This window comes from Panthera uncia, chromosome X, assembly GCF_023721935.1.
Source record: "Panthera uncia isolate 11264 chromosome X, Puncia_PCG_1.0, whole genome shotgun sequence".
In the NCBI taxonomy this organism is placed as follows: Eukaryota; Metazoa; Chordata; class Mammalia; order Carnivora; family Felidae; genus Panthera; species Panthera uncia.
In genome coordinates, this window is record NC_064817.1 from 96817985 (window position 1) to 96841520 (window position 23536).

A 23536-nucleotide genomic window follows, 5' to 3' on the forward strand; every position below is an offset into this window, starting at 1 on the left:
AAAGAGCCCACGTCGAGGTTCGGTTTGATAGTTTCAACCACTCCCGTTGTTCAGACTGAGCAATTCCGCTGGAGGCTGAATCACCTTGCGAGAGGGTGATCCATGTGATGAGCTGAGGTCCTCTCCATATACAAATGTGTTTTGGGGGGCAGTCGGGAGAAGAAAGCATAAGGAGATTCCATTCAACCCTCTTCCCCTTGACGGGGGATGGGGAGCTAGGCCGCGGGTGCAGCCAGATGGAGGTAGCGTAGTGGTTAAGTACGTGGGTGCCGGAGCTCGGCTCACTAGATTCACAGTCGGCTTAGCAGCTGTGTAACTCGGGCACGTTACTAAATCTGCCTGAGCCTCAGCTCCTCCTCCGAGAAATGTAAAGTGCAGTACCTGGCGACAGTAAGCTCTCGGTAAAGGTTAGCCACCGTCATTATTAAAGCGGCTGCTCTTAACTGCCCTGATTTCACAAACACTAACACTTAATATGGTACTTGCGTTTGAGTCCCTGAAACTCCTTAGGAATACAGCTCAAATTTTAGCCAGTGCTGCATAGCTGATTTCTGATGAGAAATGACCACCAACCTTCCTTCCTGAATCCGCAAAGTGCTCTCCTTAAGGATTTCACCTGGTGTAAATATTTTGACTGTATTATTCTTATAATGGTTTACGGATGGTGACAGAATGTTACAGTTTTTTAATCTGAAATTTATTTCCTTTGTGAAACTTTGATAGAACCTTGCTAAGCAGTCTGAAGTGCAAGTCCTTCCAGGCAAATGCTCCCCCTGCTGACTTTCTTTGAAGCTGCAGGGACCTCTGAGGGCTAGCCAAGTAGATGTGAGGATTGGGGGAATTCTGACCCAGAGAACATGCTAACTTGAACCTGATTACTGTGTACATATTATGCCAAAGACACCACTCTTCTCTAGCTCTTCAAGATATAAAATACTAAAGGGGCGCCTGGGTGGCCCAGTCGGTTAAGCGTCCGACTTCGGCTCAGGTCATGATCTCACGATTTCGTGGGTTCGAGCCCCACAATGGGCCCTGTGCTGACAGCTCGGAGCCTCGAGCCCGCTTCCGATTCTGTGTCTCCCTCTCTCTCTGCCCCTCCCCTGCTCACACTCTGTCTCTGTCTCTCTCTCAAGAATAAACAAACACTTTTTTAAATGTTCAAATACTTTAGAGGAGTGGGTAGGACATCTGTCCAGGTTAGTTGACACCTAAATCCTTCTGTAAAGTGGAAAATATGAACAAAATGATAAAAGACACGAAGGGCATGAAATGAATGGGATGGAAGACAACAGGATTTTTTTTTGTACTCCATTTTAAGCAACGTCCTTTCGTTTGCCGATGTCCAACCAGCATCTCATCCTACTGCAAATTCTCTTCAAAGTAGGAGTGATGTGGTGATAAATTAATGATGTAAGAGCAGGATTTTTATTGCGACTACTTCATGACTGTTCTGGCTGAAAGCCGTAGTTTTCGGTCTTTGGAAGATGGTTACTTATTCCCATCAGAAAATACTATACGAGCCAAAGATTGATTCTGCACGCTTTTTAAAAATCTGTCATAGATACAGCATTGAATAGAGTGTAGAAAAGATCCATACTTTGCAAGAAAGAAGAGGGGGAGAAAAGAGAATGATGAAGAGTTTGTGCAAAGGAGAAGCGGTTACGGTTTCAGCTCTTGATCTTGCGAAGCTAGTAAAGTGAACATTTCAAAATTTCCTTACAGGATGAAGGGTACAGCACATAGCTCACTTTTATTATCATTTCAGAGGTCGTAAAATACATGTTCTTATTAACTCAGAAACTCTACTTCCGTATTATTACAGATAACAAGAGCATTGTATATTATTTTGCGGTGTTTTTATGTCTGTTTTCCTCTTGTTGCTAATCTACTTTCATTAACTTCACGCCTCCTCTTACATTTCTTCAAAAGGTACGATATGCTCCTTATGATGCATTTTTATAAATACTAAATGTGCAGCATTTTATAGCCATTTCATTATGCTAACCTCAAAATCTGTCTTGTGCAACAAAACTTTGAAATGAACGTTAAACATTTTGAAGCTGCGTTAATGGGGGGAAAGAAACTGGAAAATGACAGGTCTTTTTAACTCAACTATAAAGTCTTGTCTTGTTTTAATAGATTCTTTTAAAAATGTCATGGGGCTGACCCATCAGTCACTTTTTATATAGCCTCCGTGTGAAATGTGGGTTTAAATGGCTCTGGTTTCATTAACGAGAAAAGGGAAATGTAAAAATTCTTACAGAGCCGCTTCCCTTTGAGTGCCACTGCACCTTTTCTCCATGAGCTTAATACACCCCTTTCCATACCAAACCATGATTCTGGAATCACTCCAAAATCCGTTCTCCCCTTGGTCTCAGGAAAACCCTATCCTTCCAAATAAGGATGGCATTCACAGTTTCATTCCAAAGGAACAACAAACAGATGATAAACAATAATTATCCAAGCATGTTTGGTTTTCCTGCAACTATAATTCTCAGTTATTGTCAGAAAATTGTACCTTCTATAATTTATACACCATTCTAGATTGTCTTCTAGAAAATGTGACTGTTTGGTAGCACAGAAATGTGGGCATTTCTTTCCTGTTGTATAAGTATAGATGATTGATTTCTGATTTCTCCTCTCTGTGCCTCAGTCTCTTCATATGTTAAATGCCTCTGTTTTCTAATCTGGAAAGAGTTGACCCATGTCAACCCAAAGTAATCAGAACGGTCTGGCACACAGGAAGTGCTCAGGAAGGGTTAGCTATTATTGTTATCATTTTTATTACCCTATTACTATGGATGCTACTTTGGAACATTAATCTTTTATACGGTAAAATTCTTTCCAGAGTCACAGCAGTCGAGAATAAATTAAATATATATGGCAACAATGAAGAAAGACTATGAGGGTCCAAATTCATCATTGAAATATCCTACAAACTTTTAGCATTTGGAAGTGTAACACATTCTTTCTGGTTCATCCAGATGTTTTTATCTCTTCTGATTAAAAGGGACGTGTTCCGGGGCGCCTGGGTGGCGCAGTCGGTTAAGCGTCCGACTTCAGCCAGGTCACGATCTCGCGGTCCCTGAGTTCAAGCCCCGCGTCAGGCTCTGGGCTGATGGCTCGGAGCCTGGAGCCTGTTTCCGATTCTGTGTCTCCCTCTCTCTCTGCCCCTCCCCCGTTCATGTTCTGTCTCTCTCTGTCCCAAAAATAAATTAAAAACGTTGAAAAAAAAATTTAAAAAAAAAAAGGGACGTGTTCCCAGACGAAATCCTGAGAGAATATAACTATTAGAGAAATCTGTCGCAAAGCAGATTTTCACATCTGAAAGGCTAAAAGGGATTGTGTTCAAAAGTAAAGCAAGGAGGGTTGCTTTAAGCATCCGGGAACCAATAGGAATTGCAGACTTTAAAAAATCAAGTAGTTTTGTTTCAGTTAATCAGTGAAGAATGCCATTTATCAAAACACCTGCCAAAATGATTTGATCAGAGTGGAAAATCAAAAACAACTGAATTTTCCAGAGGCTAATAAAAGTTTATCTTGGGACACGGGAATTTAAATTTGCCTGGACATGGTAAAATGCAAGCACAAACAGAGAAGAGCTTGACCTGCTAGCTTTCAGCCCAGAACTTCCCTCTTCCCACAGAGCCTGGAGATGTGCCAGGCTCCTATGCCCATTCTTCACTTTCCATCACAGTGGGTTCTTTTCCTGTGAGCTTTTCTGGGCACGGGAGAACATAGCTTAATCAGGCTGGAGCTCCGCCACAGAAAGAACTATCCTAGAGATAATGTGGCAAAGTTTTCTAGAACCTAGGGACCAGATTTTCATTTCTGTAGACAGAGCCAGCCTCGAGCAACATTGTCATGGAGGTGAAGCTGCCTCCGCACCAGCCCCAACCCATCACTGAGCACTCAGTGCCTTCACGGCCCCCTTGCTTCCCACAGACCCTCCCCTGAGCAGCATTCATGATGTAGGGACCACGACTCTCAATCCTGGCTGTACCAGAGCTTTCCGCAAATACTGCTGCTTAGGCCTAACCCCCAGAGAGTCTGACTTAGATGATCTGGGGTGGAGCCTAGGCATTTTTTGTGTGCCGCTGTGCTTTGTTTTATTTTGCCTCAAGCTTCCCAGACGATTCCGATGTGCAGGCAGAGTTGAGAATCACTGATGTAGAAGAAGGACAGTATTTCTCGTTCTGGTCTGCAGACCACTGCAGTCACCAGGGATGGGTAAGAAATGCGGGTTCTTGAGCGCTCACGTATTCCGAACCAGCCTTTTCGCAAACACCGCAGGTAATGCCAAAGGCATAGTTACATTTAACAACGAATTTTTCCCTTATTAAAACTTACCCATCTTGGGGTGCCTGGGTGGCTCAGTCGGTTGAGCTCAGGTCATGATCTCACGGTTTGTGGGGTTCGAGCCCCACGTTGGGCTCTGTGCTGACAGCTCGGAGCCTGGAGCCTGCTTCTGCTTCTTTGTCTCCCTCTCTCTCTGCCCCTAACCCACTCGCATTCTGTCTCTGTCTCTCTCAAAAATAAATAAACATTAAAAACATTTTTTTTAACTTACCCGTCTTCTGTCCGGTTCTCTACTAACTGCATAGACTAATCCACGATAATGTGATAGGTCCTATTGAAGTTGTGTGTTAACATTTTGACCAAGTCTTCTGAAGAAAATGCAGAAGGTGATTCCAACACGAAGATTCTCTATGGCAGCCTTGTGAGGATGGTTTTGTTTGTTTTGATTATTTGGGGGGGAGAGGTGGAGGTGGAAACAAAACTTTTAGTGCCCCTCAAATTCTATTATACTGGTAGTTCCTTAGTTCCCTCGAGGCTGTCCTGTGTGCTAAGGCTTAGTTTGTAAAAGCAAAGAGTTTGGATCCCTGGAGCTGAGTACCTGAGCCCCACTAGCCATTTATACAAAGATCATAATACATATTATCTTATGGCTCTTTGCCTCACGCGTGACCGGCTCCACAAAATGGCAAAAGTCTTTATTAAATTTACTAAACTCAGAGTCAAGAGTACTCATCCACCCACACCTACCCATTTCCCTTCAAATACGTAAGGGCTTTTGACTCGGTTTCTCCCATGACATCATCTCGCATCCGTGGCTCTCAGCCTTGGCCGTGCCTTGTAATCACCTGGCGAGCTTTAAAAAATATATATGCCTGGATCCCACCTCCAAGGTTGTGATTTAACTGGTGTCGGGTAGGCTGGACATGAGTTTTGTTTTGTTTTTGGTTTTTTTGTGTGTTTTGTTTGGTTTTTAACAAAGGTCCCCGGTGATTCTATTGCGCAGGCTCAGAAGCACACAGAGCTCACACAGGAAGAGAATCTGATAAGTATAATTATTATGTGTCATCAGGAGCTGGTAAAAAGAAGATATTTTTTCTAGAATTAAAAAAAAAAAAATCATGCTCTGCAAGCCAGATAGGCCTGAAGGGCCTATACTATGCATGTACCATCATCATATACCATCGCCACATGGGATGTTGTTAATATGTTACTTTTGTTTGCTGTTTTAATTCCCTGGCATCACCTACTTCAACTATACTGAAACCACTTCTCTTTCCCGAAATTAAGATAATGATTTTCGTAAACTGAAACCCGGCCCCTCCGGGTCCGGACTGGTCTTTGTTTTGTTTTGCAGGTCGCTGTCCGGGCGGATTGTCGGAGGTGTTTGGTGGTTCTTCACCCTGATCATAATTTCTTCCTACACTGCCAATCTTGCTGCTTTCCTGACTGTGGAGAGGATGGTCTCTCCCATAGAGAGTGCTGAAGACTTAGCTAAGCAGACTGAAATTGCATATGGGACCCTGGACTCCGGTTCAACGAAAGAATTTTTCAGAGTAAGTGCTTGGCGGTTAATTGGGCCTGCTGCTTTTTCTTTTATCATCTTCTCACAAAGGCAAATTCACAGTACTTTTAAGGGAGGGATGGGAAAGTGTGGGGATGTTATCGAAGTGCAGCATAAAACAGCATAATACATAAATACAGCCCTGCTTGGCTGGTGACCTACTTCATTGTTGCTTCAATTAAGACTCGTGCGCGATGTAACAAGTTGGATACAAGGGCACTGAGCTTGAACTCCCAGGTCTGAATCTCATCCCTGTCGCAAAGCGATTGTTTGTCCTTGGGCAAGCCATTAGCCTCGATCACCTTCCTTGAAAACTGAGGGGGCTGAACTAAATGATATGCATTCTCCTTTTGAGCTTTTATAAAGGTAGATATTATGTCTCAGCGTTTCACAGAACTTAGGTACTTGGCTCTAAGACTCTGCAGAGTGATAGACTATAAAATTAGATATTCTGTGTCAGACACTGGTTTCCTATCGAAGTGCTTTACACTTATTTCAAGCGTTCATATACCTGCTGATAATGCAACGTTCAAGGAAGGTGGTGATTGTTTTCGTTTCTTGAGTACACTTATACCCCCCTTCTACTCCATCATAGACCCAATCTTAGTGGGGAAACAGCAAGTTGTTCACTAGCAAAAGATAGTAAAGCTACAGAAACACTGTCAAGAGGAAAGATGAAAGAAGATCAAAGCAGAAAGTTCTAGAAGGATGATATGATGGACAAGCCACTTTTACATAAACTATCAAGATCTTTGTTCTGCCAGCTGGACTACGAGAAAGGCTCCCAGTGGAGTGTTTAAGGACTCAAATGTTTTTCAGTTTCCCCAACCAGGAAAGTATGGTGATTAGAAAATGGACCCATTCTCTACATTACCACTGCCCGCTACCATAACCACTATAACTGGTTGTAGCAATGATACAGAGGCCACTTGTAGAGTAGGTAAAAGGGAAACGTTTAGTCTGTGCAACCAATAATTAAGCTGGTTGGCAGGTGTAACTACTAACTTTTCCGTAACGTCCAGGATAGATAGATGTTGGTGCTAAACCAGCTTACTTTAAGAAATCAGTAAGAAATGTATTTCTGCATGTATTATGAGATTTGCCCAGTTATTTCATGGAAAACCAGGAGTAGGTTTCTCACAATTGTAGCAATTAGCTAAAAACTGTTTTCATTCCCTGAAGGAGAAAGCATTCATTCTAGGGCCCTTTCCACAATTCTTATCGGCTCTGGACATCCCTTTCTCACTTTTACCACTGTTTACCGAGCAGATCAAAATCCCCAAAGAGAGAGAGGGGCCCAGTATTGGAACTATCAATGAAGACCTTCTGGAACTCACCTGGCCTTGACCCTCACCACTGTGGAAGTCCCAGAAACTTATCTAGAAATAATCCCCTGCCTACATGAAATCACCCACATGTTTCAGGGCAACAAGCGGGCAACTTCCATCTGCTGAGTAGTCAGCACATTATCAGCTCCATGGAAATTTGGTTGGTATCCACCTTCAAAAGCATCCCAATAGGCATCAAGTTGCTATATGAAGTAATTGATCACTTAGGCTACCAAGATACCAGACTTGGACCCTTTGATAAGAGCCCCTTGTTCCATTGGAAAGCATTTTGCCTTCAAAAACGATTCGAAATTAGGAAGGTGTACTTTAAATGGTAATCGATAGACGGCATCAATTCCCATTAAGCTTTCAAAGGCCATTCATCCATACTGGAGGCAAAGGACCCTCTCTGGGAAGATTTATGAGGGCAAAGGCTTGAAAGCATGACCAAACAGTCGCTGTCCCCCCACCCAGACCCCACCCGCCACACATTTTGTGTCTTTCTCAAAAACCAGGAAAGTGTCTGCTAATCTATTCGATGATGGTTTCATTAAAAAGCCTCATATTACCAGAGCCGATTTGAATCAACATCCAATTCTGAGCAAAGCTATTGCCACATTCTAATTGGTTTGCAGCTTCTAATGCTCACCGATTCCTAGTGACCTTTACAGCCAATGAGTAATTCGTATGGAAATGGGCTGTTATGAGAATCTGATTAGAGAGGGAGCTGGATATTTCCAGGTATAAGGAAATGCAAATCATTTTCTAATTCTCACGCACCACTTTTTCGTTTTCCCCAATTGGTTGCTCGTGACAGCATTAGGATTCTGTGGGGGAGTTCTTCAGGGCAGCACACGAAGGTTGATGATCTAAGCGTGGAACTGAGCAATCTAGAAAAATCAACTTTTTAAGCCTGCTTGTGCTGGAAATGTTATGTAAACCTAACAAAGGGTAAGGTTGGTATCCATGTAATACAGGGGAGCCCAACCCATCCGTCTTGAAGCCATTTGTACCCTCCATGGTCTCCACCCCACCCTCCTTGAACCACATAGATCGGAGAAGACAGCCAGCCAGAACCCCTCATCTCTCTCCCAGGGACTCCACCGAACTAGTATGTCACCACCCCTCCCCCAGCCCTCACTGATCTGGGGGCAGTTTTAAGAATGGTCACTCCTCTGCACACAGGAAAAGTGAGGACCTCAGATGGCATGCCTTCTGAACTTTAGAGACTAAAACAAGATCACACGCAGCATTTACAAACACGACATAAGCTCATTTCTTCCCATTCTCACTGCATACTAAAACCACAGAGACCAAATAGTAATACCATAACACAGCCCGGGGCCAGCCCTCTAGTGCTTCCACTAAGAAAGAGAAATAAATAAAATACAATTCCTTTCTAATTGCCCTGCAGACATTTTTACTCTTCCTGGATAAGGCTGCCATTGAAATGATGGTATTTTAAAATGATTCCTTTGTTTCTCTCATTTTCCAGCTATCCTTAGCTGTTATCTTACAATCACATAAAGTCACTGGCACAGAGAGACCTGTTCCATCCGGAAAGGCAGGGAGGGACTGAGCAAAATGCACGTAGCTGGAAGAGACATCTGAAATATTACCGTGAGCCCTCTCGACTTGAAAACTGATTTCCTTAGACAGCAGCTCCAAAACTAAATGTCCCAACTGCAGTGGAGGCACCCGTGCTAAAAAACACGTCGACAGCTTTATTGTCATTGCCCAGAGAAATGCCACTATGATTTGGAAAGCTGCACCGAAATGATCATTCTCCACTAGGTTTTGGAAATTTAACCTGATACGGATTCATGTTAAAAAGTAGCACCGGAGAAAAAGCAATTCCAAAATTCTCTCTGCCTCCAGACCCCCGGAAATATTCGATGACTATGATGCTTGATTTCTTTTCCAGATACCTGACCGAATCTCCACTAAAGGTAGTTCGAGGCATTAAAGAAGGTTGCATTTTTAAATGAAATGTTTAATATTAATTTAAAGCCCTTTGAAATTCTAAATATAAAAGGAGAGGAGTGGAGAGAGAATAAGTTGCTCTCATGTGCTGGGCAGGACAGAGAAACTGAGCTTTATCTGGAGACCACAGAGGGGACTGTCCCATCTTCTGACTTGCAGACATTGTACCACGTGGCACAGCTGAATTTACTTGTGCAAACTGTTTCATTGGAACGCAAGAGTCTATGACGAGCTGTTGTCATCGATCATATTAATTTTTCTAAATGTAGGCTGTAAATGAAGAGCTCTCGAACTGATTTGAAAAGTAGTCCCTACTAAGAGTATTTAGATCCTGCTTACACATTCAGACTCTCTGTGTCTCTCTCTCTGTCTCTCTCTCTCTCACACACACACATTTTCAATTGGAGTCCACATTTCCACATCTCTCAGTTATCTATTACAGGGCCTTTGAAGTACACGGGGAAAGGAGAGAAGTCTCCTTTGCACCTATGCTATGCTGACCTTTTCACATGATTGAGAAAACCAACCATTGATCTTTACGCTGTTACATGTTACAACTGAGCTATGTACACGTCGGACCTCCCTAACCCCTTAACCCATCCCCTAGACTCAGGAAACATGCCAACATATGAGAGCCTTTGGTTAAAAATTTTCGCACCAAGTACTACAATGGATTTGCAATTTTGACACCTAATAGACTTGGACAACTGCAACCAGATTTAATTAGTTTGAAGACACATATGATGTGACCAAATGTTTGGGGACACAGCCAAACCACATACTAGGGAACACACAATAGTGACAACAAGAGAGGAGTCTGACACCAAGGGATGGTAGGTCAGAGACATCTGTTGGGCCTACTACTTGGCAGTTTTTAAAAAAGAAAATTCGTTTTTTTAATTTTGACGTGGATCTTTTGATGCCACCTTCTCAAAACCAGTCTGTTCCAATGTCACATGATACGTTGCACGACAAGACTCCTAGACCTCACAGGTCAAGACTGGGGTGGGGCACCAGACACAAGGTGAGGCTGCCGAGGCCTGACCGAACAGGCCTCAGGAAGAGGGAAAGAGACACTCAGACGGCCGTCGGCCTTTCCCGCCCCTCAGCGGCCAGGGGTCTGTGGTTCCATAGGCCTTCCTTGCAGGCAACTCTCAAGCTGGGTGGAGAGCACGCTCTCCAAAGGAGTAGACACTGGTTGACCTGACAACTGTGCACAACCGACCACACACCTCCTATCTGTCTCCAAGAGAAAGGCGGAAATGCAGCAATGAAGACAGGCTACGAATAACGCCCTAGATTCTAGTATTTATTCATCACTCTTTCAATAACTCTTTTAAGTTTATGTATTTATTTTGAGAGAGACAGAGACAGCGTGAGTCGGGGAGGGGCAGAGAGAGAGAGGGAGAGGGAGAGGGAGAGGGAGAGGGAGAATCCCAAGCACGCTCCACACTCTTAGCACAGAGCCTGACGTGGGGCTCAGACTCACAAACCGTGGGATCATGACCTGAGCCGAAACCGAGTTGGACGCTTAACCGACTGAGCCCCCCAGGCGCCTCTCAATAACTCTTTTTTTGAGCACTCTCTAGGTGCCAAGTTCCAGGCTAAGCACTGAGGATCCATCTCTGTAATCAAAATTAAATTTCTGTCTGTCTTTTACCAAATCGCATGAAAATGCTTACACAGGGCCCTCCACCATATTTGGAGGTGATTTTGGGGGATAGACGGACTTGAAATATAGGCATCTCAGGAACCTAGATGATCACACCCTCCAGGACAGCTGACAGTGTTTATTTTTATATTGCTACTTCTCTGCACGCACCAATCTATGGCTACACTCCATGGTGAATAACAAAAGGGTTAATGATTCTCCATAACCCGACAGGAGGGTCAGTTAGGTGGTGAATAAAGCAGAAACGGCCTCTACCCTCTGGGAGCTCACAATCTAGAGGGCCGCCAATTTTCAACACATTTTCACACACATTACCACATTCAATTCACACAACAATCCTGCAATACATGTGAGACAAAATGACATTGTGACTTGGTGAATGTCACTGGGCTCAATGGGGAAGAGCTAGAACTCTGAGGCCAGATTGGGTCCCCTTTCCAGCCCGTCTCAGTGCCCTTCTGGTGTGAGTGTTCACAGAAACGGGGGGCGTTAGGCATGAATCAAGCTTCTGGTGCAGCACGTGCTAAGGCATCTGTATTATCTCCTGGTTGATCTTTTATTTCCCTTGATGGGTCAGTTAGAAAAGAGAACCTATACCCACTTTAAATGACATTTTCCCATGCTCTGATAGCCTCAAAAGGATCCAGGATAAGAAGCCAAGGAAAAGGAGGTCATCCATAAAACTATAGCGAATGCCACAAACACATCAAACCTCTATAATTCACAGCTGATTATGCTTTCTGATATGCCCAGGGTTATGTCATAGCTGGATAAAACTGGAAAGAAAAAGAGAGAGGGAAAAGATGATTTCTAGTTCCACATCCACTGACGACTTTCTTGTTTTTCTTTGGGTGAGAAGCATTCGGTCTCGGTTTCCTCAATGTACCGATGGGAATATTCTCTGCTCTACCTTCCTTATGGGGTTGGTAAGAGGATAATATCACAAAAAGCTCTTTAAAAGGATGAAGGGTTCTACAAATGCCAGGAGACTTTAGGGAAAGGGCCCAACAATAGAGCAACTAAAGCATAAAGACTGTCCAGGCAAGGCTCCGTGGAGATGTGAGGGAGGGGTACTTCTCAAGAATAAAATAAGATAAAATAAAATCATCTCTGCTGGCTCAGTGGAAGAGGGGTGGGCTTTTTCCTGACTTTGGGAGGAGAGAGAAAGTTCATTTGTATCCTCCCCCCCCCCCCGCATCCTGATCCCATCCCTGCCCCCGTTATCAAATATTACTCCTGACCTCATCTCTCCATCTTCAGTCATTTCTTTGTGGCTTGCAGATTCAACAACTCCAAAACACACAGTTTAGAGCCGCCCTTGAAGACCACCTAGAAGCTTCAGGTGCTTCCAAGGGGGCACGCAGGCCATCTGCCCAAAGTAACCAACCATATGGATTTCATTAGCCTAGCTCTGTTAGCCCTCTCAGGTAACCTACTTGCTTATGAGAGCATTTCACAGCCCAGAAAGCCTAAGGGAGTTAAGTCTTCCTTTTCTTTGAGGCTGCTGACTCTCGCAGACGAGCAGACAACGCCAGGGTAATTAACACCACGCAGGATCCCCAGATCTTTGGGAGAACTCTTCAACCCTCTTTCTGAGAGTAATTCACCTCAGGATCTCACTTTCTTTTCCTAGCCGACAAAATCAAATCACCTCAGCGCTTCTAGTTGGGCCCATCTGTTCAATTAGACCTTCCTTGAGTTCACCTGGCAAGCCTGCGCAGGTTAATTATTTAAGTTCTCCTTCATCACCAGGCAGACGTCTAAAAACCTGACCGTCAGGATCAAATAAAATTTCAACATCCTGAAGCTCAACTAATAAAAACATTAGGTTAACTAGAATGCTTGGTTGCACTCCGCTTTTGAAAGGAAAAAGCAACTCACACAAACAAAACCTTGCTCTGACTTTTTTTCTTTTGGGGGGGGGGGACAAAATTCATTTTTTTTTAATTTAAATTCAAGTTAGTTAACATTCAGTGTTGTCATGGCTTCAGGAGTAGAACCCAGTGATTCATCTCTTACATACAATGCCCAGCGCTCATCCTTAAAAGTGCCCTCGTTAATCCCCATCACCCATTCTCCCCCACCCAGAAACCCTCGGTTTGTTCTCTGTATTTAAGAGTCTCTTATGATTTACCTCCCTCTCTGTTTTTATCTTATTTTTCCTTCCCTTCCCCTATGTTCATCTCTTGTGTTTCTCGAATTTCACATATGAGTGAAATCATACGATATCTTTCTCTGACTTATTTAGCTTAGCATAATACCCTCTGGTCCCATCCATGTTGTTGCAAATGACAGTATTTCATTCTTCTTCATCACCAAGTAGCATTCCATACACACACACACACACACACACGCACGCACGCACACACACCCCACATCTTCTTTATCCATTCACCAGTCAATGGAAATTTGGGCCTTTCCATACTTTGGCTATTGTTGCTAGTGCTGCTATAAACATTGGGGTGCGTGGGCCCCTTCAAATCAGCATTTTTGTATCTTTTGGATAAATACCTAATAGTGTAATTGCCGGGTTGTAGGGTAGTTGTATTTTTAATTTTTTGAGGAATCGCCATACTGTTTTCCAGAGTGGCTGCGCCAGTTTGCGTTCCCACCAACAGCGCAAGAGGGTTCCCCTTTCTCCGCATCCTCACCAGCATCTGTTGTTTCCCGAGCTGTTCATTTTAGCCACTCTGACTGGTGTGCGGTGGCATCTCATTATGAATTTTTTTTTCAAAAAAACTACTAGGTGATGTCCTGTGGTCATATGCATTCTAGTCTTCAAAGTCTTCTACCTTTTTAAACAGTGAGTAACTAAATCTTGAGAGTCTATAATATCAAGTTAGGCACCAGGGCTATAATAGTTACGTTTTCGCAAAAGGGAGTTAGTCCTCTGTGAAAATACACTTCAACCACAAAACTGTCTTCTGAGAAGAAAGCAGTAAGACATACTAGAGGCAGGAATCATTAGGGACTTCCGGACTTGAAAAATTCTTTGAGGATTCACCGTATCCAAGTAATGTTGCAGTGAACATGGGTGTACCAACAGCTCTTCAAATCCCTGTTTTCAATTCCTTTTGGCATATACTTCAGAGTGGAATTGCTGGATCGTACGACAATCCTTTGCTTGTCTTTTATAACTTTTAGGGTCTATTTTGATACAAAAGATGAGGGCATTTTCTATTCTGGTTTCTTCCCGTTGCTGCTCAAACAATCCTCATCTTCTCAGAGGCCATAGATGCCTCTCTCCCAATAGGAAGAGGGTCGCTAGGGAGTTGCTGTTGGGGCAGAGCTTTAGCTAGTATCACAAAGTTTCATCTTGATACATCTTGACCGGAGTTGAGGAGGAGGATGTGTATGTGTGTAAGTGTTGAAAAAAACCTGAAGTCCTGTCTATACCACACATATGTACAGAGGGTCCTGGATATTTTAGCTACCGATTCCAGCTTGTAACAAAACTTTGAGGGAACATGCTTTCTCTTTCTGTGTTTGGGCTACAACTTTGATGCCCCAGCAAGATGGCACCAGAAGGCAGCCGCTGGATGCTAGAGTGAAACCCATCTTCTTTCTGTTTGAAACGGTTTAGAATGTCACCTGTCTGAAGGACGGACTTGGATAGTGATGACCTATTGCATTTCTTCCCTCTTCTGATTGTGAGCATCTGTCTGTACGTTATCCCCAAAACGAATCTATCTGCACACTCCTGGTGCCCTAATGAAGAGGTTCCTGAAGGTGGTTAGCTGCTATGCCTAGCAAAGCCTGCACTGTAGAACTGAATCTTACTTCCCAGCTTTATGAAAATTCTTATGTGTTCACAGCCTGATTTATTTGAGTCTCAATTTTGTCTCCTTTGAGTCTCCCATCTGGGTTACAGACTATTTCCTGTATCATTCAGTAACACTGATATTCCAACCCGCTGAGTAAAGAACCCTGTCCTACACACTCTGGGCATGAGTAGGAGACGCCATCCAGACCCCTGAGTCCAATATGCAGACAATAGGGGAGTCGGGTGGACTAATCAGGAAAGGTTTCTGGAGAAAAGGACATCTTAAAAATATTTGGAGAGAAAAGAATTTAAAAGTAGTTCAAGGGGTTTGTGAGAATATATGTGGGACCCAAAAAAGCCCCCAAGAACAAATAAACAACAAGACCATGACTTTATATCATGTTAGACTATGGCTACTACTGACTGGGGAACTGTTAGTTTCTGTAGGATTCACACTAAGATTTGTCTGCATAAGATAGCGTATGTATATATGTTTGGGGAAGGGAGTTCGTGATGGAAAAAACAGTTTCCAAAAAAAAATATTGCTTTGAAACAATAGTATCATGGTAGAAACCAATCTATAGACTGCCACAGGTAAATTGGAAATCACTGCTTGAGACCAAGGTGCTCTGAGCGCTTATTTCTAATTTCATAATTCACATTTGGCATGTGAAGATGAGGTTCATTAACAAGGGACTCTCCAAGGAATACTTTGCTTTCTTTTAAATGAGTTTGAGGAACCAGTGTTGAAAAGCAAAATCTATCTCTGCTTCGGAAAACAATACCAAATGAAAGATTTCATAACCAACCCTTCATTTTTAAAAATAACCCCACTACAATAGACATTATTTCACCAAAATAAATAGCTCCTTTCCTGAATGTCGTAGTACTAATGAGGTAATCATGAAGGGAATCACATGAAAGCCTCTTTGCACAAAATTTTGAAGTTTGATTCCAAATACTTGTATCTTGCCCCTTTCTTCCAGACAAGACACACATACACGAGTGTGCATACACACAGACACACACACACACACACACCACCACCACCACCACCACCACCATTTGGGTAAATGTGATTAACAAATAACTGAAGTTTACTATATATGAAATCAGCAGGGAGCCAACTGCCCCACTGGCCAAATACTGAAGAACATTTCTGCTTTATTTTCTTGGCCTGGGGTTTCAGTCAATTGGATGAGCAAGAAGGTTGAGAATAGCAGGGTCAATGACTGAGGAGAAATATAAATAAATTCAAGGAGGCTTAGATAAATTCATGTAATACAGAGCCATAGAAAGTTGTTAAAAGTAAGAGGCAAGTGCTTGAAGGACACCTTCAGATGTTTAGAGTTGACATCAAGAGGACAGGCATGGCTTCTCATAGTTCTTTGTTGACCTTATCTTAAAACACTCCTAGCTCGAATCACCCAAAGAGCTGACCTACAGGGACCAGTCTACAATTTTTTACAAGATTGTTTTTCACATCACAAGAATTGAGACTATTTAGCCTGAAGAAAATATGCAGCAGTGGAATGTATTAGGATTGTCTTAAAATATTCGAAGGGTAGACATTTCAAAGATGAATTGTACTTGTTTTGTGGGGCCCTAAGGGACAGAACAAAACTCAAAGGGTGGATATTACAGGGATAGAGATTTTTGGCTCATTGTAAAAAGAAGATTCTCATAGAGCAATCCAAAAATAGAATGGGCTGTCTCCACAGATAGTGAGCTGTTCATCTTTGAAGGGATTCAAGATTAGGCTAATGGCCACTTGTCAGGGATGTCAAATAGGGGACTCAATAATCTGATGAATGTCTGCACTAGAGCAGTGTTTTCCAACACTGGTTGTGTGTAAAATCATTTCCAGAGCTATTTTAAAACACAGATTATTGGGTCTCATGCCTCCTCCCCTCATGTTGATTCCATAGGTTCTATTAATCTGCATTTTAAAAAAATTTTAATGTTTGTTTGTTTTTGAGAGAGAGAGAGCATGTGCGGGATAGGGGCACAGGGAGAGAAGGAGACACAGAATCCGAAGCAGGCTCCAGGCTCTGAGCCATCAGCACAGAGCCCGATGCGGGGCTCAAACCCACGAACCGTGAGATCGTGACCAGAGCCAGAGTCAGACGCTTAACCGACTGAGCCACCCAGGCGCCCCTTAATCTGCATTTTTTAAACTAGCACCCCAAGTGGTTCTAACACAGATGACTAAGAGCCACTCTTTGAAGAACGTTTGACTATACAACATATAAGATAATTTATACTTTGATGATTTGGATTTGCCTTTTTTCTATGATTCCTATGTGAAGGATGCTGGGAGAAGGCTGGAGGCTGGGCCTGCAGGGCAGAGAGAAGCCTGAGTAGGAGTAGCTAGGCCTGTCTGGCAGGAAGAGGTATCTCGAGAGTGATTACAGCTGACTGGCTGAGTGGTGGCCTCCCCCTCCCAGTGTTCCTGTCAGGCAGGGAGAGAAAGGAAGAAACTTTCCTCTGATCCACAGGGACCAATGGGAGATGATTGTTTCAGGGACTGGAATCTGAGGCCTTGGGAGACCCCAAGTGCAGACAGATACCTACAGGGAAGCTCAAGCAGTGGAATCTGACTATGGGTAATACAAGTCCTAAAAGTGAGGAAGAAATGACACTGCAGGGGCATAATGTCCAGAAGCTTTGAAATATTTATAATTTTTTCTCCTATGATCCTTATGATGCCCTTCCTTTTCCATGCTCATTTACTGCGTGGGTCTTGGGTGACCAGGACCATCGTATTAGCATCTTTATCACCCTACAGCAAGCCCCTGATTCAAACTTCCCATCCTAGAGGGCTGCAGGTGACCGGGTACAGGCATTGGTCGTAGGTGGAGATGGTGATCGGTATGACCTAGGTAAAGGCTAAGAGTAAGAGGAATTTCTTGGGGACAATGGGACAGAAGTAGAAGACAGACCAGGAGCTCTCTCCTACTTTCCTATAACTGCCCCTTCCTTCCCTTTTCTTTCCTTCTCTTACCTGCTGGGTCCCAAGTGGTCAGGGCTGCTATGTTTGCGCTTTTATAAAGGCTTCAGAGAACCTCTTTACCTCGAATGGCCCTCCCTACCCGGAAGAACTTAGGTAAGCATCCCTAGGGGCTAGTCAGCGTGGAAAAACAAAAGCAGTCAAACCTCGAAAGAAGCACGGGCACAAGACATTTCACAAAGAGAAAGAAAACAATGGGACAGAGGGAAGAGACCGTTCAGGAGCTAGAAACCACCAGCCAATGTGACAGAAGCTGCCAGCGCTCCCTCAGTCTCTGTCCCCCTGTGACCTGCATGGTCGGGGCTGCTGGCTTGGCGGTTTCACAGAGGCTTCAGGCAATCCCAAACCCCCAATGCCCCAGGCCAGACGGCAGTAGGTAGACACACAGAACATCCGGCCTTCACTTCGGGAAGTTTAAGTGTTAAAATACAGTTGGGGGGAAAATACAGTTGGGGGGCGGGCGGCGCGTGGATGGCTCAGTCATTCGAGCAACCGGCTTGGTTTTGGCTGAGGTCATGATCTCACAGTTCCTGAGTTGGAGCTCCGCGTTGGGCTCTGCACTGACCGTGTGGCTGGCACCTGCTTGGGAGTCTCTCTCTCTCTCTCTCTCTCTCTCTCTCTCCCTGCCCCTCCCCAACTCACTCACTCACTCTCACTCTAAAAAAAATTAAATTAAAAAATCTTTCAGAATACAGTTGGAAACCATGGGCGAGAGAAACGGCCTTAAGGATGAAGGGGCAGGATGAGAAATTTCAACAAGAGTTTTGAACTCTTGTCGGCCATGGGCCAAGGCGCTCTCTACTGTCACATGACCTCTCGCCTCCCTTCTTCTTGGTCCTTTTCCATGCTTTTTATGATGTGGTAACCCTACCGTGTTACTGCTTTTCAGATGCTTCAGGGAGCCTCATGCCTCAAAGTTCCCAACCCAGGGGAACTTAGCTGGGTAGACATGAACCCGGTCACTGCGAAGAGCTCAGAATTAGGAGGACCTAAATGCCATCAGGAAGAGGAATGTATTCTAGGGGCGCCCGGGTGGCTCAGCAGGTTAAGCATCCGACTCTTGGTTTGGCTCACGTCATGATCTCATGGTTCGTGAGTTCAAGTTCTGTGCTGACAGGCGGAACCTGCCTGGGATTCTCTCTCTCTCCCTCTCTTTTTGCCCCTCCTCTTCTCATGCTCTTTCTCTCTTTCCTTCTCTCTCTTTCTCAAAATAAATCAACTTTTAAAAAAGATTTAAAAAGGCAAGATGAATGTATTTTAAAACTGGCCCAGAAGGCTTCCTTCAGAAGCCGGAAGCACGTTTCTAGTGCATCGCTCTCTGTTCCTTACCTGTTCCATTTCCCTACTTTGTCTCCTGGGTCTGGGCTTCGGGCAACAAATGCAATTGCATTTGTTTCTTACAGAGGCAGTAGGGACACCAGAGGTTCGACCTTCCCCACACAGGAGGCTTGTGGAGTGGACAGCCCCGAGTACCCACATGGCAGGGTGAGGCTTCCTGGGAGTGAGTGCAGGTGACTGGTGAGAGGAGTTTCAGCGGGCCCCCTCCTTCTGGTGTCTCTACTAAGAAGGGTTAGTGACGGCTCATCTTTCTAGAAAGGAGTGGTATATGGTGGACATTCGTAACCAGACTGAAGTGAAATTGCTGCGCTCTCTTCTTCCTCCCTCCCTTTTGCTACTTCTACGTCTCTGCATGCTGTGGGCAGCAGGTAAACAGGTGTGATGCACCAGGGTGCCGTTCGGGCCATTCCGGTTCCCAAGCAGGAGACAAATGCTCTCCAGCCCAGAGACCAGATTGCCCGGCCTTCACCCACGCCATCGGTCGGAGGGCAGTCGGTCGGTTTTCCAGTCAGTGCAGGCTGGGGGCATTGCCAAGACCCCCACAGGGTTAAGCCGGTGTGGGGAAATGTTAACCGGGTAGGTAGAGTATCCCCACCACAGGTTAGCTGTTGATGAGTACCTGAGAGGAACCATTCCTCCTTTCTAACCTCCCTTGGGGTGCCAGCATCCCCCAACCAAAAGTGTGGATGCCGATTAGGACGGAGAAGAGACTTCCGACCCTCCCCCCCCCACTGAAGAGTAATTGCTCTCTTCCGTGGGGACCAGATGAGTTTTTGTCAGGCTAGCGTCCAGTCTTCGTCCCCTCTGTCCCCCTGGGGCCCTTGCTGTTGCCACGGATACCTCTTCCAGTGGCCAGGGGCACTGTGGGGAAAGGGCACAAGATCCACTGTATCAGGACCTCCCGCCTTAAGTGGCTTTGTAGGGGCTTTTTCGTCTTCCTGGGCAATTATTGGGATTGCCCTTCCGCCAGTCTAGAGATTAACAGGGGCTAGTTGTTACCTTTAAGGCTTCCCTTTTCTTGCCAAACCTGTGGCTCCGCAACACAGCCAGACCCATCCTTAACTAATCCATATATCAGAAAATTCACAACTGATGAAAGTGATAAATAGTAATTACTCACATTAGAAATATATCCTTCCCTGGAAAATGGAGATACCCTAGTGCATTTTGGTGTTTACAGATCATTAACTGCTTGTCGGAAGAACCTAAGAGGAGGGCTGTCAGAAATAAACATAAAACAGCCCATGCATCGAAAGAGAAATAAAATTTGATTTTCAAAAATGAATCTAATTCATGGCACAGCTTTTTCTAGGAATTCATCTGTTACATGATGGAAGGCATACTCTTATCTAGGCATAGCAGCACCAAGCAGGGAAAGAAAAGTTCAAAGGGGTTGAAAAACTTACTTACTGAAGTTGAGCCAATCTACATAGATACGGTTACAGCATTCCAGAAGTCTGGTAGCTAATCTTGGAGTCTCCCGTACAAACATCAGTTATTTTTTTCAATACTTTGGATCCGTGTCTTCCCAACACTGTACCATATATTCAGCACGTCTCATGTTGCCAAGACGGAATTAAAAAGTTCCGCATTCCCTGATTTTGTATTTAAATTTGTAACCTTAATGTTGCATTAATGGCCTGTTTTGCATATCTGTTTGATTGTACCGTCTTAAAGATTCATTTAAACCTGGGGAGGACAGCATGACTCCTACCTGCTTCTCATTAATAACATACTTTTCAGTGAGCGGATAATGAATGACCTGGATAGAAATCAGTAGAAATGCAGATTGCCATTAGGCGCAGAAGAGGGGGGGGCGTCCACTTTTTCCACCATACTGACAAACAATTTCGAGGCAGAAGGTGTTGAAAGTAAGCCTCAAAGAGAGACGACTGTCTAGAAGCGTTCTTAATTAAATAGTCTGTCGTCTTTACATGCAGGACTGTGAAGGAAGAGGCACCTTGACGGAAATTAAAATTTGCAAGTGACTTAAAAAATCTTGCGTTAATAGAAACAAGCCATCTAATTATGAAAAAGAAAACCAGATAACTCATAGTGACAGATTACCCTAATGGGCTCTGAAAAACACACGGGTCTGCGTAAACATCCTTTAATTTGTTGAGTTCACTATTGTTAGTGGCACACTGGCGGGGGTGCAGAGTAGGGGGTAGCGAGCAGTGAGCATTTCAGCTGATAAAGGGCTGCCATTGGTTGCTCAGAGTTGGAACAGAGGGCAAGCAGGAAAGTCTTAGAGGAAAAATACAGAACTTTTTTTTTTTTTTTTTTAAGTATTATTGGCCTCCTCCACTCTTCTGGAATAGCCCCAGATGATAATGGTTTTGCTTGAGAGATTGAGGGCCTGTTTTTCAAGTTACTGTATTTCTTTGGTAATAAGGTGCTGGCAGCAAAATGGGGACTTAAGGAGAATGCATTTCAAGCCAACGACTCCTAATAAATTATCCCACAGACCACAGGTTTCACAGGTGCTAGAAAACATAGGAAATTTGGAAATGCAACCTGGACTTTCAAGTTCCCTTTACTCTTCTAAATCCTTTAGGATTCAACATGGCTTCCTTCTGCAGTTTGACTGTTGATCCTTACTGAGTGGAGGTGATAACTGTTTTTCCATCAGAAACGCAAGTCAAATGAAATAATGGTTTGCTTAGGTTTACCCTGGAGAGTTTTTAGACTTTGGTTTCGTTTCTGTTCAATAGTAGCAATGAATACACAGGCCTGAATATAAAACAACCTAGTTTTCTAGATGATTCTTTAAAAACAACAACAATTTTGCTTCAGCTCATGCATCTGTTCCCTGGGTTTTTTTTTTCTTCTTCCTAATGGGGTTTGGTTTGCAAATTTGCGATTTGGCAGCATTGGTTTCAGTGCGGGCCTTTTGGTATGCTTGGTTCAAGACCCTGGTCACCGTATGACTCTCACCAAGCCGAGTGGCCGTAACATTCAACCTGTCTAATTTCCCCCAGTCATACCTCCGTATGAAATGCTGGTCCCGTCCTCCCTTTGGTGACTCAGAAAAGGCAAATTTACAGCTGTGACCTTAATGTGATTGTAACACAGTTTGAAAATGCTAGGCAAAGGCATTTGGAATGAGTACTTGACAAAGTTACTTGGAATTTTTAGTGGAAAGCGTCTCTGGAGATTCTACCACTTTCAATTTTGATTACACTCAATTCTTCAACCCATCTATCAGCGCTGATACTGGGAAGTACTATTTTTGAAAAACTGAGGGAAATTGTGAACGTGTCACCTGCCTGCCCACCTCTGTTGGAATTCTTCTCTTGGAAAGGAGAACCAGAGAGAGGGTGTCCAAACAACTTAATGTAACAACTCACAGAGCCAGAAAGAGAAAATTAGGCTAAGTGGAACTTTAGGAAGCATACTCTATTTTTTTTCCACAAATATTTCCTTGTATAATGATCTGCTCTTTTGAAGGAAAGTATAGTTCTCAGGCAGCAATAACGAGAATATTCTTTCATGGCATACCTAGACCCAGGAGTTCATTTATTTTTAATTTTATATGAGTAGAATAAATTTAAAAGAAGCAGTTCCTGTGCACCCCCAAGGGATTTTTCCCCACGCAAATAATACAGCTTACCTTTCTCTAGAGTGGCCTTTCATAAACAACAGTCTGGGTAGGCTGTTCCAGAGCTACAGCTCAGACCTGAATGGGGCAGGAGTTTCGCTTCCTCCTTCCCTGCCCCTCAACTTAGGCTACAGCCAATCCCTCCAACTGGTGCCATCAGACATCAATACGGCCATCACTTCCGCCATCAGAGCAAACAAGAAGAATATTGTGAGACAGACAAAGTCGTTCTTGGTGCCCTTTTGCTGCCTTCTAGTCCCTCTTTGCCTTCTGCTTCACTTAAGCTGTAGACCTGCACCATCCAATATGGTACCCACTAACCCCATGTGACTAGTTCAATTTAAAGAAATTAAAACTAAAATAAAATGTAGAATTCAGTTGCTCAGTGGCACTAGCAAAATTTCAAGTGCTCAACAGACATGTGTGGCTAGAAGCTACCATGTTGGACAGCACAGATACAGATCATTTCAGAAAGTTCTATTGGACGTGCTTCTGACTGTTCCTTCAGTTTCTTGATAGTGAAAACCATATCTTCCACATCTCCATGCCCTATACTATTCTACCACAATGCCTGATACAACTGAACAGGGGGACGGTGGGGGGGGGGGGCGGCGAATTTAACTAAGTTTCCCAATGAAGTAACTAAGTGCTTACTATGTTGTCAAGAGCTGTGCTAAATCCATTATAAGCAATCTCTCATTTCATCATTGCAAGACCACTGTGAGGTAGATCCTATCACCGTCCTCATTTTTTTCAAATAAGGAAACTGAGGTAATGAGAATATTCTTTCATGGCATACCTAGACCCAGGAGTTCATCTTTTTTCAAGTTTATATGAATAGAATAAATTTAAAAGAATTTTAATTCTTTAGTTCCTGTGTATGCCCAAGGGCATTTCAGTGAGTTTAAATGCTTTTTTTTTTTTTAACATTTTTTATTTATTTTTGAGACAGAGAGAGACAGAGCATGAATGGGGGAGGGG

The 23536-nt window shown here is 43.8% G+C and overlaps 1 protein-coding gene across 1 annotated transcript in view; it reads left to right on the forward strand.

Annotated features, from left to right (window-relative positions):
• Positions 1-23536, forward strand: part of LOC125931944 (glutamate receptor 3) — a 58608-nt gene that overhangs the window by 24118 nt on the left and 10954 nt on the right. Inside the window, exon 6 of the mRNA XM_049644244.1 lies at positions 5654-5852. Within this exon, the coding sequence (XP_049500201.1) occupies positions 5654-5852 (199 nt within the window). The remainder of the gene's footprint in view (positions 1-5653; positions 5853-23536) is intronic.